Source organism: Prionailurus bengalensis, chromosome D4 (genome assembly GCF_016509475.1).
Source record: "Prionailurus bengalensis isolate Pbe53 chromosome D4, Fcat_Pben_1.1_paternal_pri, whole genome shotgun sequence".
Classification (NCBI taxonomy): Eukaryota; Metazoa; Chordata; class Mammalia; order Carnivora; family Felidae; genus Prionailurus; species Prionailurus bengalensis.
Window position 1 is genome coordinate 71,979,004 of NC_057359.1, and position 25,728 is coordinate 72,004,731.

General features: G+C 40.1%; 1 protein-coding gene across 6 annotated transcripts in view; it reads right to left on the bottom strand.

Annotated features, from left to right (window-relative positions):
* The window catches only part of ECPAS (Ecm29 proteasome adaptor and scaffold), a 108,799-nt gene that overhangs the window by 73,133 nt on the left and 9,938 nt on the right, over positions 1-25,728 (bottom strand). For 4 of the 6 annotated variants that reach the window (XM_043566675.1, XM_043566677.1, XM_043566674.1 and 1 more), the window contains 4 exons: positions 9,928-10,058; positions 3,580-3,696; positions 1,762-1,880; positions 242-391 (listed from right to left, as the gene is read on the bottom strand). In XM_043566675.1, coding sequence (XP_043422610.1) covers positions 242-391; positions 1,762-1,880; positions 3,580-3,696; positions 9,928-10,058 — 517 coding nt within the window. Of the gene's footprint in view, positions 1-241; positions 392-1,761; positions 1,881-3,579; positions 3,697-7,829; positions 7,843-9,927; positions 10,059-25,728 lie in introns of all 6 variants that reach the window. The other 2 variants (XM_043566679.1, XM_043566678.1) reach the window with 1 other exon arrangement.

The following is a 25,728-nucleotide window of genomic DNA, read 5'->3' on the forward strand; positions in this document are numbered from 1 at the left end:
TATGGGGAAAAACTGATTTCAGCTTGGACAGGTTGAGCCCGAAATGGTTACAGCAGGTCCACACCTGTGAGGTCAATGAGCAGCGGAGCTGGGGTTTAGCAGAGGTCAGGGCTGCAGCAAACATGAAAATCTGAGACATATCCAATTTCAAGCAAAAGGTGAATCATTTAAAAGAGTACTTCACTCCACACAGTAAAAGCAGTTACTAATAAGGCTGCTTTGTTTTGATTTCTTAACCTACCCGTAAGGCATCAGAAGGACATCTAGCATGAAGTCCAAAAGCAGCTGCACAGTCTTTGGTTTCTCAGCAAGATTAAACGGAGAAGCTGATTTTGATGATTCAACAGGGTATTTCATGTGAAAAAGGGTTGGTATTAAAAGATGCATTAAGCTGAAAAAACAATTACATTTATTGCAACTACCTTAAAAATAAGGTTTTTATAACATGCAAATAACAGACAAAACAAAAATCATATAACATAAAGTGGCAAGTGTAGCAAGGGCCATGCATTTTCAACACCACCAATTTACAAAGTCCTAAACCCAGGGGCTAGCCTAGCTTGTTCTGCTACTGAAACCTCAGTATACTGGGCAAAGACTGCCATTTAGCCAACCTGGCTCATCACCAAAAACACCAGAAACAAATGTACAAAATATGACCTCAGTGTTAGTATCTGAAGTTACCAAAAGAGTTTTCTATTAAACTTTAGGTAGTTCAACTTACAACATGTTCCCTCAATATTTTTTTTCTTTTCCATAGTTAATTAAAGTTATTTTAAAGCTAAAAATATAAAAAGCAATGGTTTAATATTTTGAATAAACGTCCACTGTGTGAATTTATGTAACACGCCTTCCGTAATTCTTTCATTACACCTTTTGCTATTCTTAAAAACACATGGGGGCGCCTGGGTGGCGCAGTCGGTTAAGCGTCCGACTTCAGTCAGGTCACGATCTCGCGGTCTGGGAGTTCGAGCCCTGGGTCGGGCTCTGGGCTGATGGCTCGGAGCCTGGAGCCTGTTTCCAATTCTGTGTCTCCCTCTCTCTCTGCCCCTCCCCCGTTCATGCTCTGTCTCTCTCTGTCCCAAAAATAAATAAACGTTGGAAAAAAAAATTAAAAAAAAAAAAAAACACATGAAAACTTCAAAGAGTGCTTGCACTGTTTATCAGTTGTATTTGTAAATACGTGGATTACAGTTTCTCTTTTAAAAATATACACACTCTAAAGAGTAAAGTAAAACCACCACTTAACTCCATCTTTCCTCCACAGTTCTGTGCTCTTCCTGACGATGCTCACTACAACCAGGCTACCCTACAGAACTCTGAGCCAAACCTGGACACTAAGTGTGTTATCTAAACCTTTTCACCCCTCCAATTCCCATATTAATATAAACAAGTGATCTGTTCCTTAAGAAAACTGCTCTAAGATGTCATACCCTCCAAAATGTTTTGATGAAAAGCACTTTATAACTAATTTGTGCAATCACGTGAAATTAGCTTCTTCAAAATAATTAACAAAATAAATGCATTTAGATTGAGAAACACGTTGTTAGTTCTGCACATTTTCAATATGCTCACATCAAGAAATTTTATAATTACCAAAACAGTAACAATTAAATAACACAGGAAATTCAATTATTTGTCACCTGAAAGAGCTCAAGCCTTCACATTAGCCCAAGTAAAACAAAACATGCGACTTTGTTTTTTTGAAAGGTAGCTGTAGACTCATGCAGGTGAGAGGTAAGATAACTGAGGAGACCGTACCTATCCTGCTGTGGCTGAGGCTTCCCTTCCATGGCAGTAAGAAGCGTGGGGGCCAGTTCACATTGTTTTTCCACTGGCAGGCGAGGATAGCCCATCTTAACATAAATTATAGTAAAATTCTAATGCAATGAGAGAAAAGCAGGTGAGTGTGAAGGAAATACTCTGGGATTTCAAAGAAAACACACGGTTGATAACTTAGGGAGTTCTGTCATAACAGAGAAATTACATTCTCTCTGCATACATTTACCACGTGTTTATTACAGCTTGATCAACCAGTATATTTCAGGAAGAATTCCAGCCCTATTTAGTCAAAATGCTTGCTTTAAGATGTGCTTCACGTGAGGGAGCATGACCTAATCGAAAGTACTCATGCATACATCTATCAAACATTCCATTTTTTCACCTTAAATACATAAAATTTTATTTGTCAATTATGCCTCAATAAAGTTGGCGGGGTGGGGGGAATAAAGCACTCAAATATGCAATGTTCGCTGAAAAGGAAAAGTAAGCATTTGGCCAATCTGAACCTACAGGCTACACATTAGCATTAATCCTTTGAAGCTAAGAGGAGACCAACTGTGAAATCCTAGGCTGTTGTTTCCCAACTGGTCAGTTACTACAGCCTCCTCAGTACACGGCAGTGCTCTGGTTCCTCACCCGGACAACTGACCAATGAATGATGAACCAAGGCAAACTGAGTGCTGTGGGTATGTCTGTATTACTATAATCTGTATGAATGCCTCACTGTAAGCAAACTTATAAATGCGTATCTGGATCCACGCATAATTAAAGATTTGCTTTTCTGAAGGAGTCTTCACTTTATGAAGGAGGCTTCATAAGGTTATTCCTTTGAAGACATTCTCTTTGGCAGTTTTATTGGTACCTAATGTTCCTATCTACTTAAAGAAAGGGACATCTGTAATGAAGCAGTATGTACAGAGTAGGCACAGAAAGATGTCTGGACGAGTACATGGCTCCCAAGGTTTGGAATCCAGATGTTAGATAAGACCCAATAGATTCTGCCTCAAAGCTAGAAACAACAAGGCCAGGAAGAGATCATCTGACATCACATGGCATCCACACTCTTATACATTTACTTTTCATGAAGACAACAATTTAATAGGAGTATTTCTTACCAGGCTCAGTTTACTTCACTTTTAAAAAGGATACCTTTCTGAACACATCAGAAACAGAATTTTTAAAAATTCAGCTTCCTATCCTTGCCATTTACCCTTTCGTTTCCTTCTTCTATTATCATTTAATCATGCCTATGCTACATAACCCTTTCTTCTCTCTATTCAGACTGGTCTCACACAAGCTTCTGCTAAGAATCCAATCATTCCTGGGGCGCCTGGGTGGCTTGGTCGGTTGAGTGGCCGACTTCGGCTCAGGTCATGATCTCACAGTACGTGAGTTCGAGCCCCGCGTCAGGCTCTGTGCTGACAGCTCAGAGCCTGGAGCCTGTTTCAGATTCTGTGTCTCCCTCTCTCTGTGACCCTCCCCCGTTCATGCTCTGTCTCTCTCTGTCTCAAAAATAAATAGAAACATTAAAAAAAAAAAATCCAATCATTCCTTTATATACCAGCATACCTGACAAGTCATTTCACCAACCTTCCTTTGCCCCATGGAAATGACCATGCCTTATCCTATTCCTACCATTTCAGTGGAAAAAACAGTGTGTCATCTAAAGGAAAACATCGCATATTCCATTTAGAATTAGTCTAAGGTGAGGTTCTAAACTTGCCAATATAGTGATGGCATCTAGTAAGTGTTAGGAGAGAAAACTTACATCAGACAACATTCCAAAAGAACACTCACTGTGACAAAGGAAACTGCAGCCGGGTCCTGGTATTGAACCAATAGTGTCTCTACCGGGAGCTGTATTTTGGGGCGGCTTTTTATACGCTTATTCAGATGGACCAACAGTTCCATTACCTAAGATACAGAAAGATATGAATTAAAATTATTGATACCTTTGAAACAAATTCATTTTTCCAACATTACTTAATTTGATGAATAGCAGCTACTTTGTTCTTTTAAAAGACATAAATGTAACATTCCAGAAAGGGAATTTACAATATCAAGGTCCTGTTCCAAAATGCTGTGCCCCCCAAGGCTGGGATCCCAGCTGAGCCTATACTGAGGCACTATTCCCCAAAAGACCTGCAAATAAATGACTGTAACACCCTACACCACGGACTGAACATTTGTGTCTCCCCAAAACTCATCTGTTGAAGCCCTAATCCCCAGTTTTCTGGTTTTAGGAGGTACTTACAGTTAGCTAACATCATGGGGGTGGGGTCCCCCGCAATGAGATTGGTGTCCTAACAAGGGGATGAAGGGATTAGAGTCCTCTCTCTTTCTTCCCCTCTTGAGCATGCAGCAAGGAGGCTGCCTCTGTCAACCAGGAAGGTCCCTCCACAAGGAGACGGACCTGCTGGCACCCTGACCTCAGACTCACAGCCTCCAGAACTGGGAGAAATAAAGTGCTGTTTAAGTCACCCAGTCTGTGGTATTCTGTTACAGCAGTCAAATGGACTGACATACACTGTGAACATGACAAAAAGAGAAATAGACAAGATACTGTGAGTTTCCTGAAAAGAAAAACTCTGCCAAATCAAGGAGGACTTAGAGAGGAAGTCACAGGAACACTAAATGCTGACAACCAGATGAATTTCCAAGAAGAGAATCAGTTACAAGAAGAACAGAGGTCCAAAAGAATGTAACACAATCTGACATGCAGATTGATGAGGATAAAAGTAGGGCCTAGATTATAAAATGACTCAGGTAAAATGCTAGATAGAGAACTTTTACTTTATTCTGAAGATCATCTGATTCTACTAAAGAGCTTTAAGTAATAACAAGCTTTCTGTCCTTCAAGTGGGGAAAGAGCAGAAAGAGAAGTCTGCAAGTCAATAGTCCCTGTGGGTGGAAAGCAAAAAAAAAAAAAAAAAAAGAGGCTTGAGTCAAATGGCCCCGATCTTACTCTAACAATGAAATTATCTTGCTAAGAGAGAAGTAAGAAACTAAGCACTGAAAAATAACATTTTTAGAAAGTCTCACCTAAGAAAGACTCAAAGAGTTAAGGTATCTATTCTGGAGGACCAGGCCCACACTACTCTCCATCATTTCTGAAATTTGTGCTCCAGCCTCAAGGCAAGTATTAAAGGGAGTTGTAGGACTTCTCCCAGCAGCAACAAAAGTTCCAATGAATCTAGAGCAATAATGAAATATGAATTTTAAGAAAAACAACAAATCAGGGCACCCGGGTGACTCAGTTGGTTAAGCATCTGGTTTTGGCTCAGGTCATGATCTCACAGTTCATGGGTCGAAGTCCCACATCAGGCTCTGTGCTGACAGCTCTGAGCCTGGAGCCTGCTTCAAATTCTGTCTCCCTCTCTCTCTGCCCCTCCCCTGCTCACAGTCTGTCTCTCCCTCTCAAAAATAAACATTTTTTAAAAATTATATTTAAAAAATGACAACAGGGGCGCCTGGGTGGCGCAGTCGGTTGAGCGTCCGACTTCAGCCAGGTCACAATCTCGCGGTCCGTGAGTTCGAGCCCCGCGTCGGGCTCTGGGCTGATGGCTCGGAGCCTGGAGCCTGTTTCCGATTCTGTGTCTCCCTCTCTCTCTGCCCCTCGCCCGTTCATGCTCTGTCTCTCTCTGTCCCAGAGATGAATAAACGTTGAAAAAAAAAATTTTTTTTAATAAAATTAAATTAAATTAAAAAAAATAAAAAATGACAACAAATCTATAATCTATGTCCGTTTAATGAATGACAATAATGAAATACGAGACATTCATCAAGCAGTTTCTACACAGAACACACTTGTGCACAGCACTCTGCATTTCCCATCTGATTCTCACAACAACCAGAGAAGTGGTATTGTCATTCCCATTTCACAGGTGAGGAAGCTGAGGCTCAGGGAACTGAAGTAACCTGTCCAAGGAGATACTGAGCCACTAAGTGGCACAGTCAAGATGTGACTCCAGAGCCCATCTGTTTAACCCCTCCCAACACTGCCAGTTGAGCTCAATTCATCTAAAGTGCCTGTCTCCACGAGACATCCTTGGGACCACTGATACCTTACAGAGACCTAGAAACATGCATTACCACACATATTTCATCCAAACTTCCTAGCTGTCCAGACCTGTGATACAGCTAACCAACAAGGAAAAGAAACAGGAGGAAGCAGCCTAAAAGCAATAGCCCTCTTCTGGCGATCTAATCTAGGCTGTTTCCTAGAAGGACTCTTGGGAAATCATTATTAGTGACAGACAATCATGTCCACAATCACGTACTCTTTACAAAAAAATTTTAATGTTTATTTTATTTTTGAGAGAAAGAGACAGAGAGGGAGCAACAGAGAGAAAGGGAAACAGAGGATCTGAGGTAGGCTCCAAGTTGACAGCAGAGAGCCCGATGCGGGGCTTAAACCCACCAACCATGAGGTCATGACCCGAGCCAACGTCAGACGCTTAACTGACTGAGCCACCCAGGCACCCTGCACTTTCTTTTTTTATCTTTTCTTTTTACTTTAAATGAATTAATGACTAGTTTTCTTCTAACAATATCATCATCTTAAATATTGGTTAATTTCCTGTTTAGTTATCCACTATCTGAAATCTTCTATAAACCCATAAAAATAAAAAAAAACAACTGAGCCAGTCCTTCCCCGAGGCCAACTAGGTAACAGTTAACCTATCAGTAAACCTACAGAATCACTAGCCTTGGGTATATAGTGTCCTGTGCATACCAATTCTTATTACTCATTCATTTATATTCATTTATTCATTAATAACTTTTAACTGAAGTATAACATATGGCTAAAGTGCACAATTGAAAGGGCATGGCCCAAAGAGTAGGCATGGCCCAACTTCATAGACTAAACACACCAGAAGCATAAAAACCCTGTATCCCATGCCCCTCCACTCACCAACCCCTCTTTCCCAAAAGTAACCACTGTCCTGACTTCAAACACCATGTTTAAATTTATGTAAATGGAACACATAGGGTGAACCCATGTGTCTGAATATGCTTTATTCTATACCATATATGAGATTCACTCATGTTGTCGCTCAGAGCTGCAGTTCACCTTCATTGCTCTGGTAAGAAAATACCACAAGTAGGGGTGCGCGGGTAGCTCAGTCAGTTAAGCATCTGACTTCAGCTCGGGTCATGATTGCACAGTTCATGAGTTCAAGCCCCGCATCGGGCTCGGTGCTGACAGCTCAGAGCCTGGAGCCAGCTTCGAATTCTGTGTCTCCCTCTTTCTCTACCCCTCCCCCACTCGCACTCAGTCTCTCTCAAAAATAAACATTAAAAAAAATTAACAAAAAAAAAAAAAAAAAAGAGCGGCGCCTGGGTGGCTCAGTCGGTTGAGCGTCCAACTTCAGCTCAGGTCATGATCTCACAGTCTGGGAGTTTGAGCCCCGAGTCGGGCTCTATGCTGACAGCACAGAGCCTGGAGCCTGCTTTGGATTCTGTTTCTCCTCTCTGCCTGTCCCTCCCCCCACTCATGATCTGTCTCTGTCTCAAAAATAAATAAACATTTAAAAAAATGTTTTTTAAAAAGAAAGAAAACACCATAATTTATCTACTCTCCTACTGATAGACATTAGATAATTTCCAATTTGGCCTAGTATGAATAATGCTGCTATGAACATTCTTAGATATGCTTTTAGTGCACATATATACATAGTGCTGTTATATATAAACTTAGGACTGAGTTTATATATAACTTGCTTGTTATGACCATGCTTGGTCATGGAGTATGCATATGATCGGCTTCAGAATATTTCCAAACAGTTTCCCAAAGTGGTTATACTCATTTACACTCCTACCAGCAATCTGTGAGAGTTCCAGTACAACCTTGTCAGGACTTGGTATGATCAGTCTTTAATCTTTAGCTATTCCAATGAGTTTAAACATAAATTTGGCTATAAAGTAGAACCTACATAACAAAACTCATTTTCCTTAAAATAGCAAATGTACTCTAAGGACATGTCACTAGAAATCTAAAACTTTAATTTCTCTTTCATTCAGTTTATCCACAAATTACCAGCTACCTTGCAGGATATCCTGGTTGAATCGAATGTGCACCACAAAACATAGAAAGGAATCCCAAAATTACACAACTGAAAGTCAATACAAGTTTTCATCAATCACAAAATTTCACATATTAAAATTATTTATACATGAACTTTCAAATCGCTGCCCACTGGAATCACTGTTTCCTCTCCCCAGTGCCTGACCTCCTATCACTCCTAACATTAGATGCAGCGGGTGGTCCTCAGCTCCCTGAAGGCGTCATACTCTGTTCCCACTCAGAATGCCTGCACAGGGCCTTCATGTCTTCAACGGTCTCCCCATCTCTCTGTCTGGCTACACACCACACAGCCCTTCCTAATGCCCCATATTCTGTTTAAATCAAGTCCTCAAACATATTCTTTCATAGAATGCTTTTCTTTTTTTTTTTTTAGTATTTTTTTAATGTTAAGAGAAAGAGACAGAGACAGAGAGACAGAGCATGAGTTGGGGAGGGGCAGAGAGAGAGGGAGACATGGCAGGCTTCAGGCTCTGAGCTGTCAGTACAGAGCCTGAGGTGGGGCTCAAACCGAAGAACCGTGAGATAATGACCTGAGCCGAAGTCAGATGCTCAACCGAGCTACTCTGGCACCCCAGAACCCTTTTCTACCTTGGCATTTATTGCAATTTATAACTAGTTACTACTTGCCTGTTTTTGTTTTGTTTTTTTTTACTTTTTTTTTTTGATGTTTATTTTTGAAAGCGAGAGAGAGAGAGAGAGAGAGAGAGAGCGAGAGCAAGCGCGCACATGAGCAGGGAGGGGCAGAGAGAGAGGGAGACACGGAATCTGAAACAGGCTCCAGGCTGTCAACAGAGTACGATATGGGACTCAAACCCATGAACAGTGAGATCATGACCTGAGCCAAATTCAGATGCATCACCCAGGCGCCCCTTGCCTGTCTAATACTGGTCTTCCCAACTACATGTTTCTTTCATTTACTATGTCCCTAACTCTTGGCATATACGGTAGAAGGCACCTGGTAAGGATTTGCCAAATGAATAACGAGACTGATGGAGCTAAATAAGAAAGCAGAAACCAACTCATGAAGTGCCTTTTATCATACCTTGCTATGCTGAGGGTAACAGAAGGCCACAGAAGAGTTTTAAATAGGACAGTGACAGGATCAAATACATATTTATCTCAGCAAGGCAGTGTTAACAACAGGCATGTCAAATACATGACAAGAATGCCCTATTCCTTCCTGCAAACATAACAGACATTCTTAAAGATACTCTTTCTCCAATGAACCCAAATTGGGTCTCAGAATCCCTCTTAGGGCAGACCTCCAAGAACCCATTGCCAATCAATCAGAGCGGCCCAAGGGATGAAACCCGATGACAGCTCAAAGACCTGAAGGTCTAGCATACATACACCAGAAGACTGAACTATTTTAAAAATGAAGGGGGCAAATGTTCCCTGTAGAACATTTAGGTTAAAAAAATCTTGAGGGGTGCCTGGCTGGCTCAGTCAGTACAGCATATGACTCTTGATCTCAGGATTGTAAATTCAAGCCCCACACTGGGTGTGCAGATTACTTAAAAATTAAAATCTTAAAAAAAAAAAAAAGAAAGAAAGAAAGAAAGAAAGAAAGAAAGAAAGAAAGAAAGAAAGAAAATCTTGCTATGATGGCTACCCAACTTTTGGTAACAATACTTTACAGAACCCTAAAACAGGAGCTACACAACAATATCTTGGTGTTTAAAACAACTATTTTGCTTAATTTTAATGAAGGTTTTATTCACAGTTAGCCACTGATTAAAGAACAATTTTGGCCCATTCCCCCCTTTCATACTGGAATCAAGAGCATGGATTTTAGATCAAGCCCCCACATATTTTAGAATAATTATCTCAATTATTTCACTGCACTGATGCCAGTGTACAGGTGAAACTAAATGCAGCTGTGCTTAGCATACAAAAGCTATTTTAAATCACGTAAGCTGGTCCCAGACTTACTTTCCATCTTGAAAGGCCAGATTTGGATCATGAACCTAGATTTCAATAATGGGAACAGAAAACTCACTTCCTATATGTACCATTTACCCATCATGTAATTCCCACCACTGTCCCAACATGCATACCTTTTTACGTACTCCTTCTTGGGTGCTGGACAGCTTGAGCAAAACAGGAGGAAGGAATTTAGATATAATATTCTGTAACTGTTCATCTGTTTCAGCATGGCCAAGTCGTAAAAAGACCCGTTCAAGCTGATCTATAAGAAGAAAAAAAGAAGAACTTAACAAAACAAACACAACCAAAACTAAGTATTTTCATAGCTTAATCCTTTTTCTGTACTGGAGGATCCTTCAGTCATAATTAATCACAACTAGTAGGTAGATGACTCTGACCCAGCTGGGAAACACTAAAAAGGTTTACCAGCTAATTATACTTTCTTACAACTGTCCCCGGTCATTTAACCTCTAGAAGGAGGAAAAACAAAGCCAAGAATAACAAAAGTCTCTCCTATATACAAAGTTACTCCTTCTTTCTAAAGAAATACAAAATTTTTGAAGAAATGTTCTAGATTTAGCCAGCAGAGGGAAACAGGAGAACTTTAATCAGATAACAGGGATAATATATATTTGGAGAAACCATCTTACTGATGATGCAGTTTCTCCAAAGACAGCACCACTGCCCATTATTGTGTTGGCATTACCTAACCAGAATGTGAGAGACCATTTGCAACCATGAAAGTCACTGTGAGAGAAACACGTTAAAAAAAAAAATACCAAGGGGACGCTCTCAGAAAAACCCAGGCTGTGACAAAGTACTGAACAAGTAACCAGTACAGTACAAGGTGGAGGAGGAATAGTGACAGGGGAACCTACCAACTGCAAACGACTGGATATCTAATTTTAAGGAATTAACTGTTAATTTTTTAGGTATAATAATGGGAATGTGGTTTATGTTTGTTTTTAAAGGTTCTTCTAAAAATTACCAGTGGTGATTAAGGGGACTTCTAGGGGGCTAGAAATGTCCTGCATCTCATTCCGGGTGATGGTTACAGAAATATATACATTGATAAAAATTCACCAAGCTCTACAATTTCATACTTTCTACTGTATTATACCTCAATTTAAAATTTTTATTTAAGGGGCGCCTGGGTGGCGCAGTCGGTTAAGCGTCCGACTTCAGCCAGGTCACGATCTCGCGGTCCGTGAGTTCGAGCCCCGCGTCGGGCTCTGGGCTGATGGCTCGGAGCCTGGAGCCTGTTTCCGATTCTGTGTCTCCCTCTCTCTCTGCCCCTCCCCCGTTCATGCTCTGTCTCTCTCTGTCCCAAAAATAAATAAACGTTGAAAAAAATAAAATAAAATAAAATAAAATAAAATAAAATAAAATTTTTATTTAAGAGAGTCCTTATTTTTTCAGAGATCAAGACTGAAACATCCAGATAAAATAACATGGTTGACAGGATTTACTTGAAATAACCAGGGGCATACTGGAAATTGGCTAAAAAAGAAATTTCAGATGTTCTCACCACACACACACACACACACACACACACGTAACTACATGAGAAGATATGTTAATTCCAATAATCATTTCACATGTACATGTATATCAAATCATGTTGTATACCTTAATACAAAAATAAATAAATAAAGTAACAGCCTCATTTTAGTACTCATAAAAAATAATAATTGGGGGCCGAGGGGTGAGGAAAATGAGGAGAAGCCATATAAATGAAACCAAGATTGTCCAAGATTGGCCACTAACTGATAACTGTACAAGCTGAATGATAGATACTAAGAATTTATATTTTTGCATATGTTTGAAATTTTCCATAATAATTTTTTTAAACACACACACACACACACACACACACACACAGAACCTAGAGGCAATGACACCCTGGCAGCAGCAAGCACACCTTGCACCCAAATCTTGGTTTTTAAACACCATTCTTCAAAAAAAGGAACCAGGCTCTTTGAAAAAATGGCTAATTCCAAGGCTGGAGCAGTGAAAAAAAGCATGATGAACCTGAAGTATCTTGTAACATTAGGAAGAAAACGAGGCCTGGAACATATCAAAGGTCTACAGGAACCACCCCAAAAGAGTTCCAATATGGCCAAGGCTGAATAATTTGAGGAACAAAATAAGTAACACAGTATTGTATTAAACCCAAAGCATAAATTAAATGTACGTGAATCCATATGATATAAATGATCAAATGATTAAATTCACTGAGGAAAAGAAACATGACTTTCTTATAAAATAATACCAAACAATTTATGTGTAGATACTTCCCCCTGCCGGAGGTACAGCTTAATATCTGCCTCCACCCTCTTTGAGAGGGTAGAATAGATTTAGTGACTTGCTTCCAAAGAACAGAATAAGGAAAGAGGAAAATTACAGTGGAAACACTTGATAAATATTACCTTAACTGAGTGATGAAAGTTAACAACATGAGTGATGTCACATGGATATCACAATCCCTGATATGATGTGACATGAAAGGCATTTCACCTCTGTGATGTTTTTTCAAAAACCCAAACTCTCCATCTAATTATCAGTAAAACAACAGAAAAACCCAAGTTGGAAAACCTTCTATAGGACACCCGGCCAGTACTGCACAAGACTTTCAAGATCATGAAAAACAAGGAAAGCCTAAGAAACTGTCACAGACCAGAGGAGACTGGGGAGACAGGACAACTAAACAGTGTGGTCCCTGGGTACAATCCTGGAACAGAAAGAGGACATTAATGGGGAAAAGTGGTGAAATCCAAATAAGTCTCAAGTTTAGCTTTTAAAATGACTAACAAAGGAAGAAAAGAATAAGGAAGAAGGAAGCAAGGAAAAGCAGGCAGGATGACTGTGAAATATAAGCAGACCAGATGATTCTATGCAGTGAAAGGAGTTTGTAGGAACAGGGAGCTCACTCCGCATATTTGTGCCAGTTACAGGAGGCTCTGCCTGGCACCTTACAGACCAGGGTCAGAAGAAACTGCCCGCAGAGTTTAGCTACAGAAACTGCGGAAAAACTGTTCTGTGGAAGAAGGCAGAAAGTTCAATTCTTCCTAACAAACTGACCTGGAGAATCTGGACCAAAGGCTTAAAAAACCAAGTGATATCTGGTCTCCTTCATTTTTCACATAACCATTTGGTTTCTTCCTATGTATTCCCAGTATAGTGTCTTAAACTTCTCTCTCTTCCTCACTAGAATATAAAATGGAGCTTCCTAAATGCAATAAAATTATTTATGATGGCAACGTGGGAATGCCAAAAACAGCCCCAAACATTATGTGGGGTCCCTCCAACACAGGCCAAGTGCACCTGAGGAAGAGTAACAGCCTCCTACAGCCTTTGGGATCGGTGTTAACACCTGTATGTCATCTGTAGCTACATACCACACTTTAAATAAAAGGGAATTAATCATGTTCAAGCTTTATGAAAAGAAATGTAAATAAGTGCTGATATAATCAAGAACTAAATTTATCAACCTGTCAAAGTTAACAAAATAAAAAGTAAAGGTTTAGCAATAGTATGGTCCCTGAATCCTGTTTTTAGAGGCACAGAAAGAATGTGAACTCTGTGCCCTTACCCTCAACCCTGGAAACAACCTCAAGAAAGTAAATTAGGCCTGGGACCCAAAAAGTGTCTATTCAGAAACAAGGATTGTAACCAAAAGTTCTGAAAATTCAAAAGGAATCCAAAACTTAAATTCATCTTTCACACAGACTCAGTTTTTAGTTGCAGGAAATGAGATCCTTCAGGTCACCGCAACAGTATCTGAGGTAAGACAAACACTACTTCCAAGTCAGAAGCAAGTTCCGTCCTCTCCAGTTACATTACATATTGTACACAAACTCATCCAAATTGTTTTCACTTATGAAGAAATTAAAGAACTGCCATAACCTCAGATAATCACTGTTAAATGTGGAGAACAGCTTATGCACTAGTATTTCCTGTTCATACACTCGTGTTACTTTAACCTAAAAACTGGAATATGGCATACAGTATTTTACAGTTTGCCCTCTTTTTTTTCCTTTTGATTAACACAAATCCTTTACTAGAAACCTTTGGAGCAATATATGTCTCAGAACTTTTCAGATTTTAGAATGATATATAGTGACATAGTGTATATACTGTATTTCAAATAACCCTACCCATCCAGTGGGTTCTAGAGCAGCACCTACAACCAAATACATTCATATTCTGTAATAAAACACACACTCATACTCAGTGGGATAATCAAAGATTATAAGGAACCGTATATCCATTCAGGTCAGGTTTTAAATACCAAAGAACACTAAAATGTTTGGATATGTATAAAACTTTATCTTTCTGTAGCACTAAATAAAAATCTAATTTATAATGGCTACATGGCAACTATGTCTATAGATACAGTAATGTAATTAACTAACACTCTATTTGTGCGATTACCAGCCTTATAGTACCACAAACAATACTCCAGAGAACATTCCTATCCATACATCTGTGCACTTGCACAGGTTTCGGTAAGCTAAAACATTAGCAACAGAACTGCTAAGTCAAAGGGTAGGAGTGTCGTCAGGTTTAACAGATTTTGGAAAAATACCCTGTGCTACTGACTAATGTATAGAAGTGTTGAACTGCGGGGCGCCTGAGTGGCTCAGTTGGTTGAGTGTCCGACTTCGGCTCAGGTCATGATCTCGCGGCCAGTGAGTTCGAGCCCCGCGTCGGGCTCTGGGCTGACAGCTCAGAGACTGGAGCCTGTTTCAGATTCTGTGTCTCCCTCTCTCTCTGACCCTCCTCCGTTCATACTCTGTCTCTCTCTCTGTCTCAAAAATAAATAAACATTAAAAAAAATTTTAAAAAAAGAAGTGTTGAATTGCTATATTGTACACCTGAAATTAATATAACACTGTACATTAAGTATACTTGAAATAAAATTTAAAACAATTTAAAAAGAAAATTTTGTGCTAATTTATACCACCAGCAACGTATGTAAGTTGCAATTTCCCTATGCTCACTCCTATACTGAGTAATCAACTTTACAAAGATTATAAGTAGTCAATCTTAGCTGTATATGGTAGATGAAAAAAGATCACTCTGTTGTCTTAATTCATACCTATTTTATCACTAAGGTAAAGTATCTTTTCAAATATTTATTGGTCTTTTGAAATATCTTCTTCAGCAAATTACTCATTATTCTTTTGAGTTGATGACTTGTAAAAGCTTTTATATATTGGGAAAAAATCTCCTCCATTCTCCCACACATCATAAATACTTTTCTCCTAGTATGCCTGTGACTCTATAGCACTTGCTTTTCATATCTAGGTTCTTAAATATAAATTTACCTTTCCTTCCTTTTATGGCTTTGGAGCTTCTAGTCATACTTAGAAATGCCTTTTTTACTCCAAGATTATAAAAAATAGTATATTCTGCAGAAAAGTGTTAGCAGGCCTGAGACTGCTATCCTTAGTAATGCCTGCCTGCCAGGCTGGCCCTTGACTGAGCATTTGGAAATGGGTTTCAGGACAGTTCACTCCATTCCTAGAATGGATAAGAGTGGTTCACTGTGCCTAAACCCTTCACACAAACAATATGGTTTATGCCAAACACCTGCTTTCTTTCTTGAAATCTGGAATTTTGGTACGTGTTAGGCAGAAGATGCCAACATGACCCAGCACTGATTAAAAGTTCTCGGCACTGAGGGGTGCCTAGATGCCTGTCAGTAGAACATACAACTCTGGATCTCGGGGTTGTGAGTTCGAGCCCCATGTGTAGCAAGGAGTTTATATAAAACAAAAATACAGGGGCGCCTGGGTGGCACAGTCGGTTAAGCGTCCGACTTCAGCCAGGTCACGATCTCACGGTCCGTGAGTTCGAGCCCCGCGTCGGGCTCTGGGCTGATGGCTCAGAGCCTGGAGCCTGTTTCTGATTCTGTGTCTCCCTCTCTCTCTGCCCCTCGCCCGTTCATGCTCTCTCTCTGTCCCAAAAATAAGTAAACGTTGAAAAAATAAATAAATAAAAATAAATAAAACAAAAATACATAAATACATTACATACACACATATATACATAAACAATAAATACAAACCCTCAGCACAGAGTCTCTAAAGAGCATCCCTGGTGGACAACATGTCACACATGTTGTCACAACTCATTGCTAGAGGCATTTAAGCACATCCTTTGGGGCTCCCCAGAAAAGGCTGTTGGAAGCCTGTACCTGGTTTCCTCTGGACTTTGCTCCATGCGCCTTTTCCCTTTGCTGATTTTGCTTTGTGTCCTTTCACTGTAATAAATCTTAAACATGAATACAAATATATGCTGAGTCCTGTGAATTTTCCTAACAAATCACTGAAGCTAGGGTGGCCTTGGAGACCTCTGACACATATATTTATCTATGTTTTCTTCCTGGCCTTATGATTTTGCTTTTTTCATTCAAGTCTTTAATCGAGCTTGAATTTTTGGGGGGCGGGGGGTAGCACATGGATGTAAGAAATCTAGTCTTTCTTTTTTTTGAAACCTAGTCTTTTTGTGTGTGTTTTTTTTAAGGTTTTAGTTTTATGTTTGAGAGAGAGAAAGAGAACAGTCAGAGGAGGGGCAGAGAGAGCGGGGGACAGAGGATCCCAAGCGGGTTCTGTGCTGACAGCAGCAAGCCTGATGCGGAGCTCAGACTCAGGAACCATGAGATCATGACCTGAGCCGAAGTTGGACGCTCAACCAACGGAGCCACCCAGGTGCCCCCTTTCTGTGGGTTTTTAAAATCTTTTTCAATGTAAATTAAACACTTACAAAAATGCACAAAATGTAAGTGTACAGTTTAATGAATTATTATAAACACCCACGAAACTATCACCCTGAAACGTGTACTACAAAGAAAGATTTCTACTGAATTCACAGCTGGAGAGGACTGAAAGACTAGCATAAAAAACAGTGGGTTTTAGGGACTCACCCAAGTTCACAGAGGTAATTAGCAGCAGCACAAGAACTAGAATGAGGTCTTCTGACCTTCAGTCGAAAAAACCTTGCCTATACTGTGCAACTGTCTGCAACAATAGTCCCATTTTCTAAAAGGACCTATGCTACATATACTACATCATACACAGGGAGCCCTGTTTAAGAGCATCACCAAAAGATCATGAGACTTTGTCTCATTCAAGTGGTAGTCAAGACAATATGGAACAATGTACAAATTCAAAGGTCAAAAAGCAACACGAGAAAGGGGCGCCTGAGTGGTTCCCTCGGTTGAGCAACCAACTCTTGATTTCAATTCAGGTCATAATCCTGAGGTCATGGGGTCAAGCTCCACGTCAGGCTCCATGCTCAGCAAGTGTGGAGCCTACTTAAGATTGTCTCTCCCTCTTTCCCTCCCCCACTCACACACGAGCCCTGTTTCTCTCTAAAAAAAAAAAAGAAAGAAAAAAAACACTAGAGAAAGCTCAACACTATGAATCAAAAGCTAATACCAAATGTGTCAAGGTGCAATTCACCCTTCCTCTTTCTCCCAGCTCATCTAAATTCTCTCCTCTTTCAAGGCCCAGTACCCTCCTATTTCCACTGTGAAGCACTAACTACTCTGGCTAGATCAGTCATGCACCCTTTCAAATATTTACTGAAACCTCAGTCTGTGTCAGAGCTTAGTGGCCATGGAAAAACAGAGTTAAGAAGGAAAAGGCAAGGATGTAGCACAGGATTACCACACTTGGATATGCTAGTTGCATGCTGAAAGAACATAATAGAAAGTCAGAGACAGATTGCTCAAGAAAACAGCATTTAGGGGCACCTGAGTGGCTCAGTCTGTTAAATGTCCAACTTTGGTTCAGGTCATGATCTCACAGTTCACAAGTTCAAGCCCCACATCAGGCTCTGCACCTACAGTGTGGAGCCCGCTTGTGGAGCCTGCTTGGGATTCTCTGTCTCCCTCTCCCTCTGCCCATGTCCCTCTCGCTCACACTCTCTCAAAATAAATAAACCTTAAACAAAAAGATTTTTTAAAAGACAATAGCATTTAAGGATAAAGGAAAGAGAATCCAAAAAAGGAAATGATAGGCAGTATATAAAAATAAGGAGAAAACTGAGTATTGCATCTAAAGAACTAGGGAAAGAAAAAGCAAACTAGTCAATGAAAACTGGAAAAAAATTGTCTACCCATACAGAAAAGAAATAACCTAAAAATCCCTTGCAGGTAGATTAATGACATATGTACAAAGCACGATCTTAAAGATTTTTAATTTTTTTTAATGTTTGTTTATTTTTGTGAGAGAGTGACAGACAGAGCATGAGTGGGGGAGAGGCAGAGAGACAGGGAGACACAGAATCCGAAGCAAGCTCCAGGCTCTGAGCTGTCAGCACAGAGCCCTACTCGAGGCTCAAACTCCTGAACCATGAGCTCATGACCTGAACCAACGTCGGATACTTAACCGACCGGGCCACCCAGGTGCCCCAGGATTTTAAAGATTTTAAAATAAAACTGAGAAGGGAAAATTAAAACTCACACACAAAACATAAAAGACTAATCGGTTAAGATTTTAAAATATCAGAAAACACACCATAAAATAAAAAGATACATTATAAATAATGATGTTTTTATTTTTATTTTTTTCAACATTTATTTATTTTTGGGACAGAGAGAGATAGAGCATGAATGGGGGAGGGGCAGAGAGAGAGGGAGACACAGAATCGGAAACAGGCTCCAGGCTCGGTGCCATCAGCCCAGAGCCCGACGCGGGGCTCGAACTCATGGACCGCGAGATCGTGACCTGGCTGAAGTCGGACGCCCAACCGACTGCGCCACCCAGGCGCCCCAATAATGATGTTTTTAAATGAAAAGGACTTGAATACAGAATGAAACATGCAAATCAAGAAAAAGCAAATTAATCCAAATTTTTCAAATAAAAAAGGATATAAGCAAGCCATTCAGAGATGAGACCCATAGACTAAATAACACATATAAAGATGTTCAATTACACTTGTCAGAAGTATGCAAAATTAACACAGTAAGATACAGTATCGTATTTTTCACATCAGAAAACTTTGCAAATCTAACTACCAATCTAACTACCAATTGTTGGCAAAACCTGGAAACAAACCAAGAGATACTTGAGTTCACTGTTGATGGGGTGTACACCCATACAATCTCTGAAAACAAATTTCTAGCAATTCTACTCCAGGGTAACAAACCCTAAGGAAGTTCTGCTCAAAGTAAGCCAGCTGCAAACTGTCACCAGTCAGAAAAAAATAAGGAACATTCTTCCTTCATCCTATCTTACTAGGATAAGAAATGTTAAGTAAAATAACAATGATAATTAATTTACATTCTTCCACAGTTCCCTATTTGCAAAAAATAATTCTCCCACCCTCAGACCATACTTTGTGTATCACCGCCCTGGAGAAAAACTCTCTGGGGGAAAGATAAGCACAAGGAACACCAGAATTTTAAAGCTTAAAATGCACCTTAAAGAATATGGAAAAATGAAAATAAGAACATTTACTGGTGGGAATGCAAAATGGCTCAGTCACTTTGGAAGACAGTTTGGAGGCTCCTTATAAAAATAACAGTCCAGGGCGCCTGGGTGACTCAATCGGTTAAAGGTCAACTTCAGCTCAAGTCCTGATCTCGTTGTCCATGAGTTCAAGACTTGCATCGAGCTCTGTGCTGACAGCTCAGAGCCTGGAGCTTGCTTCGGATTCTGTGTCTCCCTCTCTCTCTGCCCCTCCCCTGCTCACACTCTGTCTCTGTCTTTGAAAAATGAATAAACCTTAAAAAAAATTTTTTTTAACTAACTAACTAACTAACTAACTAACTAACTAACTAACTAACAGTCCCGGGTGCCTGGTGGCTCAGTTGGTTAAGCATCTAACTCTTGATATCAGCTCAGGTCATAATCTAGAGGTTGTGAGATCGAGCCAGGTGTGAGGCACCACACTTAACGATTCTCTCTCTGCCCCTCCCCCACCTGCATGCATGCATTCTCTCTCAAAATAAATAAATAAACAACAAAAACTAAACATAGTCTTACCATATGATCCAGCAATTGCACTCCTTGGTATTTACCCAAAGGAGCTGCAAACTTATGTCCATACAAAGACCTGGACAGGGATGTTTACAGCAGCTTTATTCATAACTGCTAACACTTAAAAGCTCTTCAGTAGGTGAGTAGCCCCAACCAAGATGTCCTTCAGTAGGTGAGTGGATAAGTAAACTGGTACAAACAATATTTTTCAGTGCCAAAAAGAAATGGTATTAAAATCATGGCTATATGTCCAAACACACAGAATATAGGACACCAAGAGTGAACTGTAATATAAACCATGGACTTCAAGTGATTATGTATCAATGTAGTTTATCCTTGGTTCAAAAATGCACCATGCTGGTGAGTGATGGTGATGGGGGAGGCCGTGTAATTTGCGTAATTGTGGGGGAGGGATGGGAGCCAAGGGCTTATGTGGGAAATCTCTGTGCTTTCTTCTCAGAGGAGGAGAAACCTAAACCTAAATCTGCTAAAAATAAAAATAAAAAAAAGTCTTTCTAAAAAAAACTTATTTTGAAAAAATAATTTCAAAAACACTGAAATTCTTCAATCCCAAAACAAAAAACAATTTCCAGCTTAGTTTATGTCTACTATTCCATTCACATAGGAAAAATTAAATATACTGATTTACTCTTCATTAAATAATTCTTTAATCCATATTATTCACCTGCCTTTCATTTCTCTATGTAAAGACAAAGAAAAGGGCCCTTCCTTCCTTCTACCCCCACCCAAAACAGTAATAACCAGTAAAGGTTCAAGGACTTCACTTCAATGTTATCCACCAGTAGCCACTGATATTTCTGAAACCGTGTTAATTATTCCTGACAAATCTATCTACACAAATCACTCATTCTCTGGATTACGCCAAAAAATGCAACTTTAACTTCTGAGTTAAGGAAGAAAGGCAACTTTTCCATCGGATTAGAAAAGGTAAATACTGGTTTGTCACTTACATCATCAGTTAAAGAAAAAAAGTAAAAAAAAAAAAAAAAAAAAAACCAGCAATACATCTGTTTCCTCAGATGTATCATCTTTTCATAACAACTTGAACGTCAAATTTCATAACAACTTGAACGTCAAAACATTCCTTACAAAGTATGCAAAGCAAGCATATACCATCAAAAAGAATAGGAAAAGTTACTAAATTTAAGGTAATGGTTATCTCCATGTGGTGGAATTTCAGAGGATTCTTTTTTGGCTTAATTTTATGTCATTACTATCTTACTTCATGAGCATGAATTACTTGTATGAACCAGAAAGAGAAAACAGTTATTTCAGGGTAACAGGTTTAGGAATGTTTTTAAAGTTGCTTACGTTTTCTATAAAGAACATTATTTTTTCTGAATGTGAAAGTAAATTTTAAATTATAAATCATAAATTGGGTTAGCGGAAGCTGTGACTGAAATGGAAATCTGAAAATACCTAGACCACTGCCTACTGCACCAAAAATCAATTAATACTCTACAGCTATAAGATATTTTGAGAAAGAGCTGTCAAGTTACCACAGAAATATACTAAACTATAATGGAATAATATCACAAGGAAATATCCTTCTTAATAGTATTTATTTTCTTCTGATTAATACATATATATCCGCACAGTCACAAAGCAGTTTCACATGGCCTTTTGAGCCTCAAAAAACACTGTGAGGTGGACAACAGTTGTCTGCATTTATAATTAAAAAAACAGGCTCTGGATCTGATTTGCCAAAGGTCATCATCATCAATCTAATAAGACGAAGAATCGTAAGCTGAACCTCAAGAGATCTTTACCCTGCAAGAACACACTAGAATGCAGTACCTCCCTCTAAAATACCATTTAGTGAAGGGAGTATTAGTTCCAACTTACAAATGAAGAAACAGTCTAATATTTATTAAGAATGTTGATCGCAGGGGCGCCTGGGTGGCGCAGTCGGTTGAGCGTCCGACTTCAGCCAGGTCACGATCTCGCGGTCCGTGAGTTCGAGCCCCGCGTTGGGCTCTGGGCTGATGGCTCAGAGCCTGGAGCCTGCTTCTGATTCTGTGTCTCCCTCTCTCTCTGCCCCTCCCCCGTTCATGCTCTATCTCTCTCTGTCCCAAAAATAAATAAACGTTGAAAAAAAAAATTAAAAAAAAAGAATGTTGATCGCAGCACCTGAATCGCTCAGTCAGTTAAGTGTCCAACTCTTGATTTCGGATCAGGTCATGATCTCACAGTGAGTTCGAGCCCCACATCCAGCTCAACACTCAGCACAAAGTCTGCCTGGGATTCTCAAGTTCTCCCTCTCTCTCTCTGCCCACTCCCTCCCCCTCCCCCCCCCCCCTTGCATGCACATGCTCTCTTTCTCTCAAAATAAACACATAAATTTTTTTTAAAATATTTTAAAATATTTACAAAAAAAAAAAGAATGTTGATCAGAACTGTAGTAAGTGGCAGGGCTAGGGCTCAAACTCCAAGCCAGTCCAACTCCAAACACAATGCTCATGCCTGCATGTTAAATTGCAGCACTGATGAAGCAGAGAAAGTGGATGGAAATGATACAAAGGCTTACTAGACATGGGTCTGGCTCAATTCATACCTTCCGCAGCAATTCAGAATTGGCACCAGAAAGTCAAGCCACCCTTGAGTGCTTGGACCTATGAGAATAAGCCAGTGGATATGGCATGGGCATCTTTAGCCTATCCTTTGGAACACAAAATCAGAAGTCTGGTCTGAAGAAAGAATGGTCACAGAGGCACAGACAGCAGCTGGAAGAAGTGGATGATTTCTAGTTCTTGAAGGCTCCTCTTACTTCCATAAAACTCCCTGATTCCTTATAGTAAGAACCCTGTTTTTGCTTAAGCCAGCTTACAACTGGGTCCAAATACAAATGGAAGGTCTTTGTCAAAGGGGCAATGGGGGACAAGGAAGAAGTACTTCCTTCATAAAAGCACATTAAAAAAATTAGCAGCTAGCACAAGCCTAGTGTGAATAATTAGATCAGAGAGGGAGTCCTTTCTAAGAGTGGGCCAATCTAGCCCCAAAAGAACCTTCTCAACCATGTACCCCATTACTCCCCAACAGCCACCCAAATTGCAATCGTTTAAGTGCGCCATGTTTTCCTGCCCAATTATTTGGTCAACCAAGTCCCCCAATCAGGAATACTCTCCCAACCTCTCCTACCTCTCCATCTCCACACAGCCAAATCCTCCCATTCAAGGTCCAGCTCAAATATTCCATGCTCCACAACTTGTACGTACCATTTGGGCCCTACAAACTCTCACAGACCTCTTCTACATCTCTCCTGGCACTCACTGTCTTTTGCTATACATTATGTAACTGCCCAATCTTCTCTTCCCTAAACCAAAGCAGTTCTTCTAGGTGTGATTTCAATCTGATTCCACCTGACTACCCACTCATACACTCTGTCCTTCTATAGAACTCCTCAGGTTGAGAAACTGTGACCTAACTTTCTTGGTGTACCGGCACTTAATTCAGGCCCTTGCAGAGAGTAATTGCTCAAATACCTGTTGAATGCATGAAATATTAATTCCTCATGCATTAAAAAAGTCATTTAGAAGTTTATACATTTAATGCCTAGCAAGAGAAAGGAGGGGATTGGCAGCAATTTATAGTATCTGACATCAGAATTTCTGGAAAAGGGGACTATATGTATTTTAATACAACAAAAGAAAAAAGAAAAAAAGAAAGGTGGGGTAAATTCCAGAAGGTCTGATTGTGTGGCAGCACTGGTCTGCTCCAAATCAGGAATGATGTAGTAGTTACTACAGAGAGGAGAGGAAGAGAGGAAAAGAGAAAAAGATGGAGAGGGAGGAAGGACCAGTGAAAGAACAGGAAGTCCAGCACTCTACAGCAAGGCCTTTCCCCATGACTCACATCTTCTAGAGTTAACTTAAATTACTGAAATGCTTGCGAAAGTGGATTGTGTGGTGTGTGTGTGTGTGTGTGTACGTGTGCACACACATGCGTGTATATAAACCAGTGAAAACAGGTAGTTTTCACGTCCAAGCTTACATGAGTGGAACCAAAATAATCATTTTCAGAAATGGGACCCTAACAGCTAAGAAAACCTTAAGTATAGGACATGTACAAAAATAGGATGTGATGGGGCAGGGGGATGCGGTAGTGAAGGAAGGATGACCACCTCTGGACTTTGACGGCTTCTGCAGTTAGGAGTCTGAGACTAAAACTACGATGAGGACAGGGAAATACAAATCAAAACCACACTCAGATATCATCTCACGCCAGTCAGAGTGGCCAAAATGAACAAATCAGGAGACTATAGATGCTGGAGAGGATGTGGAGAAACGGGAACCCTCTTGCACTGTTGGTGGGAATGCAAATTGGTGCAGCCACTCTGGGAAAGCAGTGTGGAGGTTCCTCAAAACATTAAAAATAGACCTACCCTATGACCCAGCAATAGCACTGCTAGGAATTTACCCAAGGGATACAGGAGTACCGATGCATAGGGACACTTGTACCCCAATGTTTATAGCAACACTCTCAACAATAGCCAAATTATGGAAAGAGCCTAAATGTCCATCAACTGATGAATGGATAAAGAAATTGTGGTTTGGGGCGCCTGGGTGGCTCAGTGGGTTAAGCGGCCGACTTCAGCTCAGGTCATGATCTCACAGTCCGTGAGTTCGAGCCCCGCATCGGGCTCTGTGCTGACAGCTCAGAGCCTGGAGCCTGTTTCAGATTCTGTGTCTCCCTCTCTCTGACCCTCCCTTGTTCATGCTCTGTCTCTCCCTGTCTCAAAAATAAATAAAATGTTAAAAACAATTAAAAAAAAAAAAAAGAAATTGTGGTTTATATACACAATGGAGTACTACGTGGCAATGAGAAAGAATGAAATACGGCCCTTTGTAGCAACACGGATGGAACTGGAAAGTGTTATGCTAAGTGAAATAAGCCATACAGAGAAAGACAGATACCATATGTTTTCACTCTTATGTGGATCCTGAGAAACTTAACAGAAACCCATGGGGGAGGGGAAGGGGGAAAAAAAAAGGAGGTTAGAGTGGGAGAGAGTCCAACATAAGAGACTCTTAAAAACTGAGAACAAACTGAGGGTTGATGGGGGTGGGAGGGAGGGGAGGGTGGGTGATGGGTATTGAGGAGGGCACCTTTTGGGATGAGCACTGGGTGTTGTATGGAAACCAATTTGACAATAAACTTCATATATTGAAAAAAATAAAAAAATAAAAAATAAAAAAATAAAACTATGATGAGGAAGGAAAGCCTAACTGCCATCTAGATTTTATATGTAATAATCTTTTCAGGTAGATCAATCCTGTGAAGTATAAATCTAACCAAATACTAACTGATAAAGTCCACATCATCTATTAATTTCTATATGCCATTTTGATTCACTAAATGCCACTCTAATACTTGACCAAATCCAAATGAGGCCAGCAAGAAGTAATGCTTTCAATTTTGATCTCTACTCCTAGGTTTTTAAAAATATGTTTGCCCTCATTCTCTACCTTTAAAAAAACATATTAAATGCAAACGTACTTAAAAGGAGAATGTCAGGGAGCACCTGGGTGACTCAGTCTGTTAAGTGTCCGACTCTTGATTTGGGCTCAGGTCATGCTCTCATGGTTGGTGAGTCCAAGTTCCATGTTGGGCAGTGCGAAGCCTGCTTGGGATTCCTCTCTGTCACTCTCTCTGCCCCTCCCCGCCTCAAAATAAATAAATAAACTTAAAAATTTTTTAAATTAAAAGCAGAACGTCAGGAAGTCCAGTAGTAAACACCAATAAAGGTCGGGTGGTGGGGAGAGGACCCATTCCATCATGGCTGCTGCAAGAGTTGCCTCCTTCCAGCCAGGGCAGCCCCAAGGGGTGACAGATGTAAATCTCTGCAAGCAACAAGGTTCAGAGCAAAAGGTTGCTGCTGACACAGTCCCTGCTGGTACCCCTTACCCCCAAACTAAGGCA